This window comes from Halyomorpha halys, unplaced genomic scaffold (genome assembly GCF_000696795.3).
Source record: "Halyomorpha halys isolate HHAL.00 unplaced genomic scaffold, Hhal_1.1 Scaffold3163.1, whole genome shotgun sequence".
NCBI classification, from domain to species: Eukaryota; Metazoa; Arthropoda; class Insecta; order Hemiptera; family Pentatomidae; genus Halyomorpha; species Halyomorpha halys.
Genome location: NW_027112497.1, coordinates 27,083 through 45,607, shown reverse-complemented (window position 1 = coordinate 45,607; position 18,525 = coordinate 27,083). Strand labels below are relative to the sequence as shown.

At 31.5% G+C, this 18,525-nt stretch overlaps 1 protein-coding gene and 1 long non-coding RNA gene across 10 annotated transcripts in view; one reads left to right on the top strand and one right to left on the bottom strand.

Moving 5' to 3' along the window:
* Positions 1-9,651: 9,651 nt before the first annotated feature.
* LOC106691790 (uncharacterized) overlaps positions 9,652-18,525 on the bottom strand; it is a 23,670-nt gene continuing 14,796 nt past the window's right edge. For 2 of the 8 annotated variants that reach the window (XR_010844208.1, XR_010844204.1), the window contains 3 exons: positions 17,196-17,255; positions 14,876-17,117; positions 9,652-9,875 (listed from right to left, as the gene is read on the bottom strand). This is a non-coding gene — a long non-coding RNA (uncharacterized lncRNA). Of the gene's footprint in view, positions 9,876-14,875; positions 17,256-17,495; positions 17,863-18,525 lie in introns of those variants that run through there. The other 6 variants (XR_010844203.1, XR_010844207.1, XR_010844205.1 and 3 more) reach the window with 5 other exon arrangements.
* Positions 13,784-18,525, top strand: part of LOC106691788 (pyruvate dehydrogenase E1 component subunit alpha, mitochondrial) — an 11,559-nt gene continuing 6,817 nt past the window's right edge. Inside the window, exons 1-4 of one of the 2 annotated variants that reach the window (XM_014437677.3) lie at positions 13,784-13,923; positions 15,708-15,776; positions 15,864-16,037; positions 16,755-16,973. In XM_014437677.3, the coding sequence (XP_014293163.1) occupies positions 13,849-13,923; positions 15,708-15,776; positions 15,864-16,037; positions 16,755-16,973 (537 nt within the window). In that variant the 5' untranslated portion in view covers positions 13,784-13,848. Of the gene's footprint in view, positions 13,924-14,953; positions 15,082-15,707; positions 15,777-15,863; positions 16,038-16,754; positions 16,974-18,525 lie in introns of those variants that run through there. The other variant, XM_014437678.3, reaches the window with a different exon arrangement.

Below are 18,525 nucleotides of genomic sequence, written 5' to 3'. Positions count from 1 at the left end.
TCAGAATACGCTTGCAGTGATCTTAGTCTCAAGTATTTTGGATCAATGCTTAGTTTAGATTAGTTGTATGACACGTCACAATCTCACAGGAGGAGTTCATAACGGCAAAAATAATAGAAGACAATCCTTATATTATTCCTAAACCGGGAGGCAGTGTAGAGTATCTGAGTGTCACCCTTATATACACCTGACAATAGCTCGCCACTGCCATAAGAAAATAAAGCTGATTAGAACCAAGGACTTAATCACCTGCTGACATCTCCTGACCTTTCACTCCACCTCAAATTACTGATATACAAAGCATTATCCGACTGGCCCTTCTCTAAGGAGCACCTACGGTAGCCAACGTAACACCCAGCGAAGAAACTCCAAAATTTTTAAGGTAGTACTCTAAGACGTAGAGCAAATCGTAATCTGAGTGAAAACTGACTACACTCATACGACACTTGGACATCTGACAGTGACGGAATTCATTTTAAAGAGGCACATCGAATTCTTTAATAGCCTCAAACATTGCACAAACCCAATATCTCAGACATTAACACCAACAGAACGCCCACTAAGAGGGCAAATATATAAACATAACATTCTCAGAACCGACTAAGGACTACTAACTTACTACTGACAACGAAACCTCGTGGCCTTTCCATCAACCTCCCACCCTTAAAATGCATACAATGGGAACTGGCATTAAAAAAAAATCAACTTTTTAAATTTAAATTAACTAAAATTTATCCCCTAGTTCTCCTCAATAATCCAATATGTAGTCAAAGTTAAAACTTATTTATTCCATTATTCCTTATCAATATTACTTATATAACGCTTTTTAATATATTTTAAAAACAATTTGAACTGTTAAGTATTTCTGCTACTGTCTATTTTTGCTGGAGTTCGCCAAAAAGAGTTGTTCAGTGAGAAGTTTAAGGTCAGTAAGATCTGGTGTTTAAGGAGTGGGCTGTGGAATGCAGGAAAAAGAGTACGAGGATAGAGGAGGTTTTTATTTATTTGCATATTTTTCAAATATAATTTTTTGTATGCATTTGTTATTTTGTACTTTTAAAGTGAAGCAGAACGGCGCCAAAGAGGTGTTATTGTCAAAATGAAGACTCTTTTGTAACTTAAGTGAGGCTAACTCCGACAATCAAAAAAGAAGAAGAAAAGGGGCAGAGAACAAACTCGCACGACTGCGAAAATAATACTACTTTATTGTCATTCTTAATTCTTACGTACAGTTCCAATGTTTATTTAATGGGAAAGTTAGGATTAAAACCCATATAAAAAGGATTAAAATAGTATGCCCAATCATACCATCACTTGTATTCATTGGTATAGTCCTGAATTTCAGTTTGACCTAATAGTCAAATAAATATTTTGTAAGCTAATAAAGTCTTCAGAAACAAAACAAATTACCTCGCAAAGAGTCAACTTAGCAGCCTCAAGTCTACAGCGGTACCAGTTCGAATCAGTGGACTAGTATAATTCTATTTCTTGGTGGTTCCTTTTTTTGGACCTAAATGCTGCACGAACATCAAGCTCCATATCTTTAAAGCAATATATCTCCCAACACTATTATATGCCAGTGAAAGTGGGGTCACCCAAGACAGGCACATGAGCAGGATTACGGCTGCTGAAATGCTATTTTTGCGAAGAGTATTGGACAAAACTAGGAGAGATAAGATAAGTAATGAAAGAATAAGAGAAGAGCTTCAGATCCCCTCAGTGAAATCAGTGATATAACACCGACATCTCCGATGGTATAGACACGTCTGTAAAATGGGGGAAGACAGAGTTCCAAGAAAATATATGGAGGCGAGGCAGACCTAGAAGAAGTTATATGGAGCATAACCTACGACTAGATCTGGAAAGAGGAAAAACGCTGCCTCAGATGAAGATGCTTGCCAGAGACCGAGATGTGTGGACCAGGTGGAGATGCTCCTCCACGCTGAAAGGCATTTAAGGAGGATGAGAAAGAAGAAGGTGGTCCCATGGAAAGAAAACTTTGCCACTCCTGTTAGAATAGGTTGGTAACCTGTAGGATAACCACCTCGTAAGTCAGTAATGACAAATATTTTGAAAATTCGACATTTAAGCCCTACCCTACTATTTCAATGAGGATAACACAAAGGTAATTAAATACCATTTAATTGTTCATTGATATCACTGACATATAAGATGAGTTTAATGAAAATCGTTTAAGCTGTTTAAAAAAAAAAAGTGCTAAAATGATGGTATAAATTGGCAACTCTCTATATGTATCAGTTACCTACCAACCTACCTTAATCACTGATGAAAGAACAGCCAAACAAAAGTGACCCTCGGACCTAAACTGTCATTCCACCGGAAAATGGTGTAAATGAGCATTATTATAACTATAACCATGTTTATCATCTATCTATTGCTTCCTAAATTGTAACAAGTATATTTCAATATTATTTAACATTTGATTTCATAACGATAGTAAATCTTTAAGTACACTGTTTTTGGGCTCATTAATTCACAGACCAGTTCACGAGATTTAGTAATTTGGATTCAAGGGAAGTTATAACGTATTATTTCAGTTAAAAACTGGGTTTTAAATTTTTCATGACAACAGATACTTTCCCTTACTCTTTCTTACTATATATTTTAAATTAAAATTTCAAAAAAGTAAAAAAAGCATATTTTTAATAAATTGATAACCCTATTTAGCTAAAAAGTAATTTTAACAATAATGTTTCGTATATAACCACTTAATCAGCTTCTTCTTGATGATCGGTGTTCCAAAATGTATCCCGAGAAGTAATCACAACCTCCAGGAAGATACTCCAAGAGGTAATAGGATGAACTATCCAGACCTGACAAGACACCCTCTGCATAATAGAGACGAGGCCATGTTCCAGACTAGACCAGGCCATTTGCTTACAGCTAGCTTCGACAATCCGACAGGGGCAAGGGCTAATTTACTTCCTATTTAATTCACAACTAGCTAACACTCTCGGTGTATCCTAGGCCAAGTTACATGTCAAACCGTTTAGTGTCGCAGGTACAGGCTAGTGTCTTGAGATGTCGACATCACTCTTATACTGAAAAGGTAAAGAATAATTAAAAGGCACAAGAGAAGTTTCTAATCCTGTATTTTTCTTGATAGGCAGTATTTTTGGAAATGAAAGAGAAAGCTAATTTTCACAAAATGTTTAATGAATTTAAAAAAGATATAGTAACATAATTTATTTTTGTAAAAATTTATATCCACAATTTACGTTCATTTCACCATCATATTCTCAATTTTAACATTTCAAACCAAAGATTACCATTCCCAAGCCCTTGAATTTACAGAAGAAGACAGGTTCATGATGGACGACATACGGCACTTTCCGAATTATCCTTTCTTATTGAAGCTCTTCCCCAAAAACTTTTATAGAAATGAGGACTGCTCCAATATTGTACAAGTATTGTATAGCAATAAGGTCAGGGGAGCTTGAGTCGTTTTAGCATTCACATTCTCCGAAACTTCCAGGTTGACTACAACAAGAGTCAGAGTTTAGTAAAACTGAGAAGCACATGAAAAATAGCGAAAAAGCGACACTGAAAAAATCCTACCTTGACCGTGAAAATTAGAAAAACAGAAGAGGACGAACCGTGACGGCAATACTCTAGAACCACATTTTCTTCAAATTCAATATTTTATCCTATCTATTCTCATAATGATGAATATCTTGAATTTGAACATACAGAAATATTCTGAATAAAGGATTGGCTTTGTAATGTTTCTGAGGAAAGGTATTTTAAAAAAACTTGAAGATATGAAGATTTTGTAATATTTTTTATTACAACATAACTATATTTTTTATTGAAGCGTTAAATTATATTAATTTTGTATTATAAACGTTATTTTTTTTTTTTTATAAACAGTATGTAAGTATTTAATTTTTGTTAGATTGCTAACGAACGCCCCAGGCCGGATTCGAACTGGCGCCGCCCGCAGATCTTTTGTTTTTTATTGTACTCGATACATTGTTTTTCCGTTGGGCAATATACTAACATTTGTTTTGTTTTTTGCCATTAATGTTCAATACATATTAAAATTTCTTTAAATTCAATACAGACCTTCTCTTCTCTCTTCTCCTTTCAAAATTAAAAAATAAGACTCAAAACATCTTTTTTTATTGATACAACTACTTTTTTTATAATCATTTATAAATTGATTTTTTTTTTATGTTAAGCAATACATAATCATTTAATTTTTGCCAATATAAGAATATTTATATTACCCTATCTTCGAATTCATGATAAACCATCTTCCCCCTCTCTTTTTAAAAGTTAAAAATATCGATATTTGTTATAGATATATGAAACTACTATATATATATATATATATATATATATAATGAAACCTTCGAGGTTCTAGTCCGATATTCACACCTCTCTATCGTCGATAAACAATCCCTTACGAACGTTAATACGGAAGTGAAGTCCAGGAGTGCCACCAAGACACACCATCGACAACGCAAACTAATCAAGACATGCAGCCCGCTGAAGACGAATCGGTATTAGCAAGCCCGGTCCTGATTGGAGGAACCTCCGGGGAAATCAGACCCGGTGGTGTTCACACACAACCGGTCATGCATTTCCTTCCCTAACCGATGTTCATCCGGAAACCGATGATGCGGCCATCTTAACAGAGAGGTGGCAAACGGAACTATCCTTCATTGTGTCAGCTCCATGTTTCCCAACAAACATTTGTTAACGACCCCCTCATTCAATTGATATAATGGCAAAGAATATCTAAATCCTCCTTGGAAATCTTAAAATTTATTTTCTCTCATAATTGGCTCGGTACTGCTGTTTGCATAAACATGGATACGTATTATACAGGTTGTCCCATGAATTATCAGCAACTGTAAATACCATTACTTGGATCAAAAAATATTTCGATACGTTATTTACTGAAATTAATTTTAATTAAAAAAAAAAAAAAACTTCAAATTTAGCAGAAAAGTGTTAAAAGTTCGGGTTTTCCCCAACTTTAAAGAAAAACAGAGGGGAAAATACAATGTTGTATCATTTTTCAGTTTTTCTATTATAACTAGAAAACTAAGCTTATCTCAAAGACAAATTTAGATTTAGAAATTTTATATCTTTCTTTTGGTTTTTCACCTATAAATCTTATACGGTAGATCCCAGGGATAAGTATAATACATCAAATTAAAGAACATTAAATTCGGTATTATGAGTAACATAACATAATAAGTCTTTCAGGTGGTTTCATCATAAAACCATAACCCATTCAGACCAGCTATTGAAACCCATGGAACAACCGGAGCAGGTGGTTCACGACTACGACCAATTAACCGAATACTTTATGGTACTCATTCGACATCGAATTCATTGTTCTTTAACTTGCTGTATAGCTTTAAGGATTTAGATGGAAACCCAAAGGAAAGTGCTAGAATTTCGTTATTCATTGTACTATCAAACTAATTAGCAGGCTAATAACCGTTGTAGGACCGCAAGAAATGCGTTTGCGTGTCAAGTTTGAACTCACTTAAAGTACTGTATCTCAGTTTTTGACAAAATTTGAAAAACAAGATAGATTTTTGATTTTCGACGATTCACGATTCGGATGAATAAGTGGTATTCATTCCACACATAATTGTTTAATTTGTTATTCTATTAGCTTGGTGCTTATTAAATATCGATTTTTTTTTTTACATTCAAATCTATCTCGTTTATAGTCGTACTACCCATAGCCAGAGTTACATTTCAACAAAGTTGATAAGTGTTGTAATTTTCATAAGTGTTCCCTTTTATTTTTTTTTTCATTTTGTACCGAAATGAATTCCACCAATATTCGTGTATTTTTTTTGTATGAGTATAAACTAGGTTATAATACAGCAAAAGCTGCACGCAATATAAATCAGGCGTTTGGAGAGAATACTGTTAAAGATCGAGAAGTGCAGCGTTGGTTTGAAAAATTTCGGTCTGGTGATTTTTTACTACAAAACTAACCGCGAGGGATACCCAGAACACCCGCATACATCTCACAGAACTATTGCGAAATTAAATGAAAAGAAGTATGAAGTTTTGCAGGACCCAGCAAATTATTTTTTTAAGACAGGCATCTATGCTTTAAAGTCCTGCTAGCGTATTGAATCGAATGGAACATATTTTGATTCAATAAACAGCTTATGAAAATGAAGTTTTATATATTTACTTTAAAATCCGACTTTTCATATGCACCAACCTAATATAACTTTTTCGCTAGTAAGGACTATTTGAAAGTATAGCTCTAAAACAAAAACAAAAAAATCCTGATTCTTCATTTTACTAAATTAATTGTTATTTGTTAATTGTGGTAGAAAATATTTTTTATAATTATTTGAATATTTATGTTGTATATGCTGCATTTTATTCAGCCAGTACTATTTCTAAAATCCGCTATTTTCGCGGGGAGAGGTAAGGGCAATTTATACAAATTAGTAAACCATAAAGAGGAAAGCGACTATTTTTGAGTTGCGGTAATGAAAGTGAAACCATAAAGCTTTTACAATGCGGGTGAAATCCGAGAACACGCGGGCCTAATTCCGGGTTAATTAGATGCCACGTCCCCGTTCCATAATCCTCTCCTCTGCAACAGTTGCTAACTAAACATTTGCGGCTTACTTAGCAATCCACTTTATCTCTGGTCAGGGCTGAGCCGATTAAAAAAATATAATAACATAATTTAATATTAATAATTAATAAATGTAAAATAATTTAATTCTGGTAAATAAGTCCTCTTCAGGGAGCTATATGCTCTTGCTGTTTATGCGAGTTGAGCTAAATGCTATCTGTGTTGCACTGAACATTTAGCACGAACTTTAAGGTAACAATCATCTCTGCTAACTTTCTAAATTGTAGGAAGATGGTACGGGAGGCGGCCACAAAAGATCAGAAAATAGACAATCTACTATAGTCAACAATCCATAAAACTTTACAGGACTTCGTCAGAGCTAATTGAGAACAAAATGATATTTTAAAATGTGATAAAACTATAATAATATACATAGAAAGTTGTATAGAAAATCAGCAAATAAACCTAAAAGAACATTAATACAAAAGGAATAGAATTAATAACAAGTACAGTAGTGATAACCAAAATCATTTGCGATTAATTTTATTCTATTAATTTATATTTTTATTCTTTTAGTTTAGAATCCTTTTTTTTATACATGTAGATTCTTCTTACTATACTTTACAATGTCTGTATATTGTTTTCCTTTAACTCAGATGGAGCCCTGCAAAGTGAGACGAAATATTGTTTATTAATGAATAGTTTTTTTATTTTGTGTTATTGCTACTTTGAATACTTTTTTGACCACCTCTCGGACCATCTTACTACAATAAATTAAATTTGATCAACCAATGATCTTCCAAATGCGCTAAATTGTTATTTGCCTTTTCACATTTTATTTTATTTATTTATTTATTTTTTGTGATAAAAGATTTTGTTTGTGCAGAAAATAAATAACCAGTATCCTTATTGATTTACACCTGTATATTTCTCTTACCAGCAACGTTTCAGATGGTATGCACATTTTCGATTTGTCTCTACCTACATTTTTAGTCGATTGCAACATTAACAACGTCAATCTTTCCTAAAATGTTTACTATTTTCTGGAATCAATAAGTTTATCTTTTCTTATTTTAGTAAAACTGAAATAGTTATTTTTATTGTTACAACTGACTAGAAATGCAGGTGGAAACAAATTGAAAATGGGCAAGGGGCCCCAAAAGTAGGTGGTAGGAGAAAATATAAGTGTTAATCTTAAAGGGTATTTATTATTTATTTCCAGGTGAATCTTTTTCAGTTTCCCCAATCGTTATAAAACTTTGCATATTCGAACATACATACTATAAAATTTTGAATAAATAAAAATCATATATTTTTAAAGAACTCGGCTGTTCTTTTTTATTTTTAATAAACGCTTGTCAAAGGTTGATGCGGCTATTTCAACTACTGTCTGAACTACTAAAACATAAGTTATAGTTATACTGTTTGACGTTTTAAATCTGCTTCTACCATTAGATTTTAAGCATATTATTTTTAAAAACAAATTAATAGCGGATAAATACTACATTTTTCCTTGATCCTGTCTATAGTAGACCCCTTTGACTACTGGGGGGGTTGTCTGTTACGTTTTAAATATTTACACGTATGCATAGATTTTACATGTATTTTTGTAATTTAATCATTACTACACATTAAAAAGTTTATTTCCCTGTCTCTCAAATTTGTTTGTTCACACCTTAAATTCTCCCGTCCCTCAAAAACTGGCGCCCTGGACAAATGCCCAGTTGGCCCGTCACGTAAATCATGCCTTAATTTACATTACTATACGGCTCAATTTTTATGTAGGGTACTTCCATCTGATAAAATATTTACCATAAGGATTCCTATAAATTATTTGTCAATAATAATTGTTCTTGACGTAAGTAAATATTGTTTACACCGATAAGGTGGTTTGATTGAGAACGATTGACGAATACAAGTGGGTAAGCATTTGAAGGACTTGCTAAACGTGCGAGAAATCTATTAGAGGGATATAAAAATAGATATGCTGAGATCTACTTTATAAAGTGTGAATAGAACAATCTAGAGTGAAAGGTTATGAAAGGGGTTCTTTGGTATCTCTCTTGAACTTCATAAATAAATAATACACTTTTCAGTTAGCTGATTTTCACAAAAAACCGATCGAAACAAATAATTCTGTAAGAAATTCAATAAATAAAAGAATTTGATACTTAACTGAAGGAGAAAACGGTTTTCAAGCGACCGACTAAAACAGATAGGGAAATCGAAACAGCCCTATCTCTTCCGATCCCATTCCATAGTATACGGTTCTCTTCATCTTTTGTTATACTACTGTATTCTAGGCAGTAAAAAAGTTTATAATCATTTTTCAAGGATCGAGAAACCCTTAAATACGAATTTTCATAGCATCAGAGAAAAAAAATTTAATAAAAAATTTGTTAAGTACCTTTAATTTCGTTTATTTGAAAAATTAACTACCTCTCTAGCTAGTAGCAATAAAAGGGCGAAGGATGGATATAAAATATGAAAGGACTTGATAATTATTGTTTTTCCAAGGTTGCTAAGGCAACTGTCAGATTTTAATTTCATTAACCTGTAAAAGAAATATTTTCGAAAAGTATTATCATCCTGAATAAGAAATGATAGCTTTTTAATTTCATTTCAGGACAGTAATGGTATTTAGTTTCATTATTAAATGAAAAAAAAAATTTGTTAAATGGAGAAATATCCGTCTATTAGCATGTTAAAACTATATAACATTTAGCGTGGTTGAGATACTGTTAATAGGTCTACTAAATGAAGTATGACATCACGGAACAGATGAACTCTGAGGTCCATACTATTTTGTCTGTTGTATTTTTGATAAGTTAGTAGCTCATAGTTTGTGTTTGGGTTGTGTTGTTATAGGTTTTTGTTTTAGACCTTTTTAAAACTCTAATAAAGTAGTAGATAAAACAATGATGAAATAAAGAATAAAGTAATGGGGGGGGGGACTAAAAAATCCGCTCGGAGCTTCTCTGCAATTAATATCAAACATTGACGTAAAAGCTGTTCATAATCTTACACTAATAACATTTAGCATTTTAAAACTTTTTACATTTAACACATCATGAATACCCCTTTTATATTCAGTAGATTTTTTTTTTGCATAAATAATAGCATAACTACGTTATGCTTTAAAAATGCATTAGCAAAAAAATGCCATTTTATCGGAGAGCCAACGATGGGTGACAATTCTCCTCGGGACATTTGAAACAATCTAGATGGATCCTCTGTCCACAGCGTACAGCTTGCTTGGTTGGAGCACCATTGCCCGTTCTACCTGAAACATAACAATTAAGTAATTAAATAATTAAATCACGATTTATCTGCTTTCAAAACAAAAATAAGGGGAAAATACCTTAGTAACTGGTCATGCTTTCTTTTTAAATTTTTAGACACCTGAACTAGTACTTAAAAAGATGACGGAAAAACTCATGAAAGAAAATTGGTAATTAGTATAACACATTGAATAAACCTAACTTTTTTCCTAAATTTTAAATCTCAGGTATTACTGAGACGAAAATATAATAGTTTACTCAAAAATAAATAATACCTCTGCTTTTACAACAAGAACCTGTTATCTATTGCTACGTAAATAAATGGCTCAGGTTTCGCAAATGTTTCGGAATTGTCCTTCAAATTATAATCTTTATCTCTTTTGATAAGGAGACGATTATGTGAAGATCAGTAAGAAATATTAATAGAAAAGAGAACTTTTTGTCGATAAGGTAGAATGTTTCCTTCGATTTTGACTTGTCCAGAAACTACTCAACAGTAAACAATATCTTTCTTCTTTTGTTCTTCGTTCATCTAAAATCTTTCTTCACAAAGCCCAAGTCGAAAACAAGAAGTAGTTTTCGCAAATATCACTATTTATTTTTCTTTAATTTCATTTTAACAAGAATTATTTTTCATTTTATCAATTATAAAAGTAAATATATGTCAATTAATAAATTTCCCGATCACTTTTGAATAAGATGATCATGGATCATCATGGATATGGATTAAAATTTGTTATTTAAAAATCTGGAAAGACAACTTTCACTTACAATAAAAATTTCTATTAGAGGATTTCTCGAGGTGAAAATATTAAATAACTTTTTTCCTGCCAAGAATACAACAAGTTAACAAAAGCTAATGAAGCCGGGAGCATATAAACTCGATTTGAAGATCTCGGCTTATCCGATTCGAATTTCTATATCGATTTCTCCATTAATTATTTGTCAAATTCTTAATTATTTTGTATTTATTCGTTGTTTATTATTGCTAAAAATAGGGGCTTTTTTCGACTCAGAGGATCTCAAAATGAGTACTTATATCGAAAACTCCAATTCCAATTTAAGCACAATCACAATAATTTCTCTTAACATATATTCCATACATAGAAAGGTGAAAAAAGAAAATTATAGTTTAATTTTATATTGTATGTATGCAAAACTATATTAATTCATTTTATTTTATTAAATTCGTCTTTGTGATGTACTAGCTGCCAATGATCTGAAATTGCTTCGAAAAACAATTATGTATCTATTGTAAAAATGTCTACAATCGCCCATAAATACCAGTACACATTTAGGGCGTTTCTGATAAAGGCTGAACTGATGAGGGAGAAAAGGATCTAAGTTTATAGTCAACAGAGAGCTAGTTACGTCATGTAATAACCAAGGATAATTGACACCTCTTCATGATGACATGAATGAAAATTTTATGTTAGTCCTTAATAAATATATATATTATATACTTATTAGTGTAAATCTTATATATTTAAAAAAAAATTATTTATTGCTATTTACAACTGTACATTATAATAAATTTAGTAAATGTGATCTCAGTTAAATTGGAGTGTTACAGGCGTGTAGAGAAACTACCAATTGGTAGCACTCTAATGACGTTATACTTTAGCAGGTGTCGTGGCCAGCTTTTTTTCAGGAGCCTCGGAGCATTGTCAGGAATGGAAGAGAAAGCAAGGTTAGAAACTAGTGGGTTTGGGTTGTTGGGGTGTTTGTAATGGAAGGAGTGATATCTGGTTCAGGTTAGATCGGTTACATACATTAAGGCCTTTCTGTATGACTTTATTTGTGACACAGTAAGAAGCATTGAGGATTTTACGAAGGATTTTGTATTGCAATAATTGGATACGAGAGGTATGATGAATCTTTCGTAATGAATTGGAAGTTTAGACCGTTCGTCCAGTAAGCACTTACTGGACTGTAAAAATCGAAAACGACGTGCAGTTTTCTAAATCTTATATTTATTTCTTTTTTTTTCACTTATACTCACATATTTGTTTAACCCCACCTTAGTTTACTATATTGTAACTTATCTTACTTTGTCGACATATTTTTAGTTGTTTTGTATCTTTTTTACCCCTGATGAAGCCCAGCAAAGCAGGGCAAAACGTCGGCAAATAAATAGTTTTTAAGTATTTTTTGTTCCTTTTTGACTGCTCAAAGCGGAAAAACATTTTTTCGGCTCCCTTATTTAGTTATTTCAATTTAAAAAAAGTAAAGTATACAGTAATTTTAACTAAATTTTTGGCAAGAACAAACATTTCCATCGTGTATTGTACAGGTTAAAAATGAAAGTCATAAAATGAAATGGTTCAAATTTTTACAAGATATTATTATTAATTGTGATTTCCATCAGCTCTACATTATCCTTCTGCCTCTATGTATTATCACCAAATTTTTAATAAGACAGACTACGACACTGGGTGGGACCGATGTAGTGTATTCTCCTGTCTTTTCAAGATATTCCAGCTATCCGTATGTCAAGACAGGTCTGATGTGGGTCATCGATTTACCTATTATGGTTGTTATAAATGGTACGGTTGAGTCTGGATTTGACTAAGAATCCAAGTATATAAACTCCAAATGAGTCTTTATTTTATGAATAAGACAAGACCTCCTATTGGCGGGCACGTTGTGGCGAGAGTTCCATTGTTCGAACGAAGTCGTTTCGAAGTGCCACGAATCTTGACTCCCTTCAATCTTAGGTCGGGACGGAAACCTAGCAGTCAGACCAAAATTCCATTTTAATTTCCACCGCCAATAACACCACCAGAGCCAGAAACAATATAGGCTCCTTAACAAATACTATTTTATGTCATATCAAAATAGTTAAATAATTAAGATTTTAGTACCATCAATAAATATGCTTTGAAATGGTGATTGCAAGCATGCATACGCTAAAAGTTCTTTTAACTATAGTTCTGATTTATTTCAGTAATTTGACAAAACTTGAGATTCTGAAAGAGCCGTTAGGTTGATTTTACACTTTTTTTGGATATAAACTCACGGGCTTACCGGATTAAAACTAAATGTCCTCAAATTTCTGTTATATTTTCCCCATTAACTACACCTTATTAGTAATTTTTAAGTATTACTATATTTATGTAACTGGATAGGTTTAGAGACGTTTCGATACTTCCAATACACTATGGTATCGATACTTTTTGTCTGATACTTTGGTGGTATTGATGCTATACCAGTATCGATAGTTTGTATTCGATACGATATGACGTGATTTTATACGAGCTTATAACTTTTTTTGTTTGCTTTTTTATGCCGTTGGCCACAACTCATCAGCTTAGCTCGTCGAGTATCGATGCTTATATCTGATACTCTCGAGTATCGATGCTTATATCTGATACTACCGGAGTATCGATACCAAGTGGTGAAGTATTCGATACCAGTCAAAATATCGTATCGAAAGTGTTATCGATACTTAAGTAGTATCGCAACGTCTTTAATTGAGATAGGTTCGATACATGGGCGTAGGCAGGATTTCACCAAGGGGGGAAGCAGGGGCCTCAGCCCATAACACACACATACATATATATTCCATTTCTACTTCCTAATATTCAATCATTACTTTTTAAATTTTGTATTTCCTATAATCAAATAAATTATTGAAAATGAAACGACTGAATTTCGATAACCAGTTTACCAATGGCTCGCACAATGAAAATATAAGACAGTTTTTCACTTATTTCTAATGATTTTTTGGACGTCACCATTTTTCCCTGTCATTACCTTCCTTATAATAGCATGTTTCCAGAAAGAAACCATCTATCAACTAAGTTTACTATTTTAATTTTTTTTTTCTAGGGTCCCAAAAACAAGGGGGGGGAGGAGCCGCGGCTCCCACTACAAGGTATTCAGTCATAACGCAAGACTTGATCATGCGCCCAGAGGCAAGGCATTGCCGTTAACTGCTATCATACCAGTGATAAGCTTTGTTTTACTACCCAAATGCAGCGAGTAATCTTAAGTTTAAAAGCTAAACTCAAGTTTTTACAGTATTTCATAAACCAGAGAATAATTGAGGTTAATAATTAGTTATTTTAGAAATAAGATTAGATAAGTCTTCCTAAAACATAGAAATATTTCAAAACTAGAAGTGATATTATAATCGAATCTTAGAAAGCATTGTAAACAACTCCTTTTCTGAATAGAATGATTTTATTTGCACATAAAATAAATATGTTCAAATTTGACAAAAAGTATATTCTTGATTTTAATACACATATATTTATAATAATACGATTTAAACTGGTTGTGTTTAACTTTTTGTATAAGTGAATATTAAAGCTAAACCTCTTAAGGTAGATTTAGTGAGATTCACTTCACTCAGAATGTCTGCAATTATTGGTGCTTTTGTGAGATAACTTAAAAGTATTTGAATTTTGTAAACACACACAAATTACTAAAGATTTTACCTGAACATTCATTTAAGCTCTATTATTAATTTCTATAGTTTTTTCACAATTGTATGAGACAATATGTATAATAAGAGATGTAATAGCTTGGCAATAAGGAAATAATACTGTTTATTATTTACAAATATAAAGCTGATTTTGCATGAATAAGATTTTATATCTTACAATCTTTAAATGATAAATGATTGGAAACAAATAATTCAGTATAAACACATAAAACAGTTTTTTTTCTGAACTGAAATTCACAAAATCTTACAAGATTGAAAGATAATTGTTACATGGAATGTAATTTTATAAGTCAATACAAATTAGTCTAAACAAGATTTGGTCAAAATGTTTAGTTATGATTTGATGATATATATACTTATTAAATATAAGAGCAAATAAATGTATCAATTTATGGTTTCAAATCTACAAAGGGATGTTAAATTTATGAAAAAAGAGAGTAATGAATACAGAAACAAAGGAATAAAAATACATTAGTCAGGAATTGTTTAAGGTGTTAATAAAACACAAATAAAACGATAATTCTATATTAAAATATCTAATGAGAAACTTACAAATCCTGAGGTTTATAACACTAAAGTGAGAGATGCTGGCTGCCGTCACAACACGTGATATGGTAACAGTTACTTTCAATCAGCTGTTAGGCGGCTGATAGAGCTACGTTCAGATTGTTCCTGAGTCGTGGTCTGTGAGGTTTTAGTTAAATAGTGTTAAGATGAGCAACGGAATTTGTGGAATAATTAGGAAAGTTACGCTAAAGGTAATAGTTTTAATTATCGTTTTCACAAAAAAGAAAAAAATCAGAAGAATTCCTTTTTAACTAAATTAATTGTAATTTTCTTGCACAGTTATCGATATTCCCCAAACCTCAGTATTTTATAAATTTTTTTTTATTTTTTCTCGTTGATTCATACTGCTTTTAATTTTTGTTATCTCATCAAAAAATTACCTTTTTTGAATTTTATCAACTTAGCACATCATTAAATACCATTTTCTTTTAAATTTACTAAATTTTAACTCTCTGGTGACATAATGTTAAATTACATCTTGTTTAGGAATCATTTTTTAACATTGCATTCTCATGTAGACAACAGTTAATTGTTAATTAACCGAATGCCCTACTTTACTATCATACTATTATTATTTTTCTTATTTACTTTAAAGTGTGGAATACTGTATTTGCAAGTATTCTTATGCCCTTGAATCTCATTGTTATTGTAGTTGTTCTATCAGCCTCAATAGGCTGTGTGAAGGACATGTATTTAAGGTCTGTCAACTAATGTCTAAATTATGCACCATCAAATAAAACATATTTCCATTTTTATCACATATTTTCTTTAATGATCAACAATTTTCAGTACTTTTATTTATTTTTTTTAATCTTAGAATCCTAATCCGCCTGTTACTGTGATCTCTCGTTGTAATTTCAACAATGAAGCTTCCTTCGATACCAAGGTAATATCCATTGTTTTATTAATATATTTTGTTTCGTTATTTGTATTAATAATAATGTAATAATTAGTTTTATATTTTCACTTATAGCCTTACAAACTACATAAGTTGGAAGAAGGTCCTAGCACTTCTGTCTCCGTCACCCGGGAAGACGCATTGAAATATTTCCGCCAGATGTATACTATTAGGAGATTGGAAACTGCATCGAGCAATTTGTATAAAGAAAGAATCATTCGAGGATTTTGTCATCTTTCAAATGGACAAGTATGTTCAAGAATTATTTTGTGAATAATGTGTCATTTATTTTCATCTTATTATTTAGGTATATGAACTGTTAGTGTCATTATACCAAAGAAAAATTATCATTATTTAGCTCATTTTTATTTCATTCATTTTTAAATAGTAACTGTTGTATTTTTTGGTTGGGATAAACTTTCCTTCATAGGCTAACAATTGCTGCGAAAATTCTTCTATCTTAAAATACTTCACAAAGTGAAAAACCACTAGTTATAAAAACTCTTTTAATAATATTTCTTTATCGTATCAGGATTTACAAGTTTTGAGAATTATTGTTTTTTAAAAAAGTGGGCTTATTTGATGATTTCTGTTTGAATTATTCTATATTGACAAAATTATCATTTGCTTAATATGAGGTGGAACATATATGGTCCACTGTTCACTCAGTGGCAAAACTTTTACCAAACAACTGATATCTATTCTATTTACTATTTATTATTTTTATGGAAGATTTTTAAATGTGGGTCAATGTGGTCATATTTATTTTGACTCTTTTACTCTTTGATTCATAAATATGAATTTAAACTAATTGTCATCATACTGTACATTTACATTGACTAAAATAAAGACAAAATAGAAATAATTATATTTTGGGTATAGTGTAATTAATCACTGAAAATGTAGTGTTATTATAATTTTATTAAAATGTTTTGTTTTTTAATGGTGCAAACTGATATTTGCCAGGAAGCATGTGCTGTAGGAATGAAAGCTGCAATGCGTGAACAAGATACCATCATATCCGCCTATCGTGTCCATGGTTGGGCTTATCTTCAAGGTGTGTCTGTGCTCGGAGTTCTGTCTGAACTTACTGGAAGACATACCGGTTGCTCTAGAGGTAAAGGAGGTTCTATGCATCTTTATGCCAAGAACTTTTATGGCGGAAATGGAATAGTTGGAGCTCAGGTAAACATTAAAATTTACTATGGTTACAAAAGTTATTATTGCTCCGACTACAAATATTATTATGTTGTTCATGATAAAGCGTATTTTAGTATTGGCAAATTATTTCAGGAATATTTTTTTTAGAAAAATAAGATGTCATAGTTTCTGTAAATAAATATGTGATTAAAATGGTCATAATTTTGTAATGATTGAAGGGTAAATTAGTCGTTTTATACTACTTACACAAAGAGGTGGGGTAAATTTTCTCATTGATTCCTTCTGTATGATATAGAAAATTCCCACCTATTAAAAATTAAGAACAATCAAAACAGATAATGAAAGAAGTTCTATTGTAGAAAATGTACTATTCTATTTTATTTTTCTCAAGGTGAAAGGGCATAACTTTAGTCAAGTTTATTTATATAACCTGATATGTTTATATGAATAATCCTGATGAATTTCATTAAAAGTTTTGAAAGTATAATATAGTTTCATATAAAAATCTATATTTATATTTGTTTATCTTTTAACATTTTTACTTTGCTTACTCTACAAGGTAAAGAAATTATTGTAATCTGATTAAATTTTCAATGTGAAGTTTTCAACAGATCTATGCATTTAAACATTGCCAGAAACACACATTCCTGGTCATTGGTCTGATTTTCTGTTTCTTTCTGTTATGATTATCTCTATAACACTTGGGCCAATTTTGTTGATTTGTATTGAGTATTGACTCTCCAATTTATACATCAAATCGAGGCTTTCTTTGTGCAATAGCCGAAAAACCTGATTTTCTGTAGGCAGTGGTGCTAAAACGACTCGATTTTGATAAAACTTATCCAAACTCTACCTACATCTTAATAGTCTTTAACTTTTCATATCATATGTAATAGATTTCAAGAAAAAAGTTCTGAAAAAATAGAAACTTTATTTGTGTATAATTCAAAAAGTGTGCATTTGAAAGGTAATTTTCCTACAAAACCATATATACATAGATAGGTATGTGTGTATATATATATATTGGCATAAACTTGACTTGATTAATTTAAATAATAAACCATTCTGTTATGATTTGCCATTAATTTCCATGTGTATGATAAAAATCACACATTTTAACTTACATGTTCAGTCCAGAACAAAGTTATTTAACCATAAAAAAGATAAGTGGTGGAAGTAATGTGAAGGTTTTCATGTTAACAAAAATAGAACCCTACTGATTGTCCTAACAGTTCTCAGAAAAATGGATGGAGAAGGTTATAGAAACAACATAAATATCATTAAAATAAAACAATAGAGCTAGGTTGGCTGTCCCTGCTGAGTATTACCTCTGGATTCAGTCAGAAGCTGTATTAGGTAAATTCACCAAAGAAAGATGGTTGAGTTTTATGGCTCTCCTTAGAAACACGGAAGTTTGTGTATAGTTGAGGGTCAATGTTGTGTACATAAATAAGTATATATGTATGTAGTGAAGTCGCTACATATATAATAACATTGTATTAAAATTTAGTATTATAATTCAGTCTTATTATCCTTATTAGACAGAATACCCTGTAAGTTTTTCAATGACTAATAG